Raw genomic sequence first — 3855 nt, forward strand, 5'->3', positions numbered from 1 at the left:
TACTGAATATCGATAGATAAACTGAATTGATTATTCTAACTCCAATAATTACATGATAATCAGGCAGTATTTATAGAGAGAGAATGAGTGCTGGTATACACCGGAGCAGTGATCCGGTTTCCGGAATTGACATAATAGAAGATCCTTGCTAGCGCAAATCAACAGAATCCTCGAAATGAGATATCATTTCTGACATTACTATCCGTACTCTAACATCTTATATAGTTATTGTAATACTGACTACTTCTTTCTATAGAGCAGATGTCATAGTAGTAATTTGATAAAGTGAGTAGATTGGTAATGTGAAGTTGATGAAATTGTAATTTTTTTTCTTTTTTGCTATGATAATCTATGAAATCTTTCATTTCATATCTCTTCTCTTCAGTTCTCGATACATCATTAAATTCAATAGTATATACCAGTTCTAGTAACTTTAGTATGTTGTAGCTTGATTGCTTCATCAAGTAACTTACTTAGCTTAATCATCTATTTCTCATATATTATATAATAACAGAGCACTTCTGGTTTTAATCTCATCAGTTCTTGGAGCTTTTATCACTTCTTTTTTAATCTTCTTGATGGAGGTAGAAAGGTTAATTGTAACTGAGGCTACCAACAAAACTTGATTACTAAGTATGTTCCTAGTTCTCTCAGATACAGTACTTTTTATACATAAAAGTACCACAATGAGCCTCATATTTGAAGTTACTGATCAATGGCATTGACCATTGTATTCCAATATTAGTATTAGTATTCTCATTCAATCTTATTATAACCCCCTCTCTTCAAAAACTCATAAAATGAACCACAAAGCAGTGTCACGAGCGGTGAAAATGACGATCTGAATAAGCAATTGGTCTCAAATTATCCCGAGAATCCTACAAGATATGAAATCAGTTCATATATTCTGGGGCTCGAATTGGCTTTCCAATGTCCCCGTGAGAATCCTTCAAACAGAAATTACATCCGAGAGAAACTGGCCCCCAGCAGAGGCGACCGCCATGCCTGAGCCTTAAGCGCCATGGCGAGGGCCACCCAGGAGCGGCAGCAAGGTTGCCGCCGGACTATTAATACCTCTCTTATCATCGAACAGGGTCAGTGTGATGTTGTGCAGTTGGCCAAGGCGGCGGCGGCGGCTCGGATTTTCTTCTTCATCAGGTACCTGCAGGGTTAAAATTGTCTTGGGCGTTTGAGAGAGCAGGTGAGAAGCACAGCCAAGTGGCCTGCAAGGGTTTCACGCCATCTGCAGCACACAAAAGTAAACATGGATAAGGGCCAAACAGAGGGACGATACACTGACGATGTGCTGGTGCTAGTCGGCAGCTAGTCATCTTGGCGATCGCAGTAGGCTCAATGTTCCACCGGGCTGAAGCTCTGGGCGCATCGTTGCCGAAAGACGTTGTTTCAACTTCGGGCAGCTTCCACCATCCAGTCGAACAACGGCGTTTCGACCTTGAACTCTCTCATCCTGCTCTCCACTCTGAGAAAAAGAGATCATTCTGCAACACCGGCTGGGTTTGACCGCCATTTTCTGGCTAACAAGATGCTTTTATTGGCAGTTAGGCTTTCTGGCTTTGTTTCATCTCTCTTTCTCTGGCTTCTGAAGAATGGAAGTTTCGCGCCCGAGAAAAACGGGGTGCCAGCGAGATGCGTTCTAGTCACTGCCAAACTGGAAAATGAGAATGCGAATCAAAATAATGAAACGCCATGAAGATGTCTTCATGCTAAGCGCTTGGTCAAGGGAAGCTTTCAGTTTCTAAATTGGGTTGTTTCGACAAAGACGCCGCTGGGCCATCGTAGCTAAAGGCTCGGAACAGGGTCCCTCTTTGCAGAGCACTTAGCTTTCAAAGGGAGTGTATTAATACTCGCAATGCCCATTCAATTGTGGCCGTTTCTATCTTTCTTTTACCACGTTCATTTTCTCCTTTGACATTTCTTCCCGTTTCTTCGTAGTTTTCTTTGGAGCATTGGCACCACTCGTTTGGGCTTCCGCATCTTTTTTTGATACTGTAATATTTTTGATATACTTGACCTGTCACTCGCTGGCGTTGAGTCTTCCATTCACCGAATCGCTTCTGGTATGCGATATATCCTCATTTATTTACGTTTCTCTCTCTTAATATCATATCATACTCTATTTTTCAGCTCCTGCAACGTTTGCCTGAATTGCCATGAAAACTACACTCAGTATAGTGGCGATTCTTGCCACGGCAGTTCAGCAAACAAGTGCCACGGTAGGTATTCCCTTCTTAGCTGCGCGATTCCTCCGGATATCAGAAACTGACGACTGTGGGTAGTTTTCTTGGGATACAAATAAATACTTCCCGAATCCCTCCAACTGTGATAACAAATGTACGGACAACCAAAAGTCTGGTTTCGACTGGAAGGGTCTTGGACTTGGGTCTTTCTCTTCATTCGGTGACTTTGACTTCTCAGGATTCACATGTGGCAATCGAAAGCCACCTAAGAGCAACTTCCAGGTACCATACGCCTTAAACATGCTAACGTTGCCATGCTAAGCTTGATTTTCTAACCTCAATTATAGAGCAAATGCGTTGAAGGCAAACTATTGAAAGGCATCACAAATGGCAGCCCAGAAATCTCATACCGAAAATCCGACGGCTTCTCAATCACTTCGTTCCAGATCACCGTCGATAAGGACACAGATATCGCCTTTGTGTATTCCATGCCGGATGGCTCGAGCTGCAAACACACCACTCCCTGCTCGCAGGGCGGCTCAGAGGTGCAGAATACACAATGCGGAGGGGCAGTGTCCGTAAGATTCGGCCTCCCTAAGTACAGCGAGCTGGATGATTGTGGTTTCGCAATTCACAAAATTAACTTCGACTGCGGGCCCCCCGACATCCCCAGCAAGCCTGTAGTGGTACCCACGGATGAAAATTTGTCGTACCCCATTAGCTCCCCCCCGGATCGTGAGTCGGAAGGTCAATCATATCCTGTATCTTTGACCCCAACTGCCCAGTTACCAGAATCTTCAATTGCACCAAAATCTACCGAATCATACCCTGTGGAAATTCCTCCGGGAACTCCGTCTGAAACAAGTCCTGGAGCTACACCGGGACTTCCCTCGGGATCTTATCCTGCGGGAACTCCTCCGGGAACTCTCTCTCAAACGTATCCTCCAGGAGCCACACCGTCAGAAAACACACCTCCGGGGAGCACACCCCCAGAAACAACTCCCGCTGGGACTGCTCCTCCGGTGGTCACTCCTCCAGACGTAACTCCGGGAGGAACTCCATATCCAACAGAGGCTATCCATTACTCCACCTCCACAGTCTTTACCACATCCATCATCACTATTACCCACTGTGGCCCAGAGGTTCCTTCATGTCCTGCCGACTCTACTGAGGTTGTCACTTCTACGATCGCTATTTCAACCACAATATGTCCAGTAACTATCACACCAACATCGCCCGATTCAATCGTTACTGGCCCAATCCCTACCAGCCCAACCCCAGTGTATCCTACCCCTACAAGCCCTGCAGGATCTACCACTCCACCGATACCGACTGTTCCAAACCCTGACACATTAACCTATCCAGTTGGCGAATCTACAGCGACACTGCCCGGCTCAAGTGCATTGCCAGTCACACAACCCCATCCGTCAGATTTGACTGTCACCGAAATGTGAGTATCCCCTTTTCCTTCATTGTATTCATGCTTCGGAAAATTGGGACTAAGGGCGCAAATAAAAACCATATAGTACATATACTACTGTTACTACTTGCCCAGTGACAGGAACGATCACCTCTGGCACTACAGAAATAACATATACTACTAATACGGTTTCTACTATTACGGTGACCACTACTGGTACTGTGTGTCCAGGATGCT

At 45.0% G+C, this 3855-nt stretch overlaps 1 protein-coding gene across 1 annotated transcript in view; it reads left to right on the top strand.

Moving 5' to 3' along the window:
• Positions 1-2171: 2171 nt before the first annotated feature.
• The window catches only part of HCAG_06801 (predicted protein), a gene marked incomplete at both ends in the record, with an annotated part of 2602 nt that continues 918 nt past the window's right edge, over positions 2172-3855 (top strand). Inside the window, 4 exons of the mRNA XM_001539146.1 lie at positions 2172-2234; positions 2298-2480; positions 2546-3648; positions 3725-3834. Coding sequence (XP_001539196.1) covers positions 2172-2234; positions 2298-2480; positions 2546-3648; positions 3725-3834 — 1459 coding nt within the window. The remainder of the gene's footprint in view (positions 2235-2297; positions 2481-2545; positions 3649-3724; positions 3835-3855) is intronic.

This window comes from Histoplasma capsulatum, genomic scaffold, assembly GCF_000149585.1.
Source record: "Histoplasma capsulatum NAm1 scaffold_6 genomic scaffold, whole genome shotgun sequence".
In the NCBI taxonomy this organism is placed as follows: Eukaryota; Fungi; Ascomycota; class Eurotiomycetes; order Onygenales; family Ajellomycetaceae; genus Histoplasma; species Histoplasma mississippiense.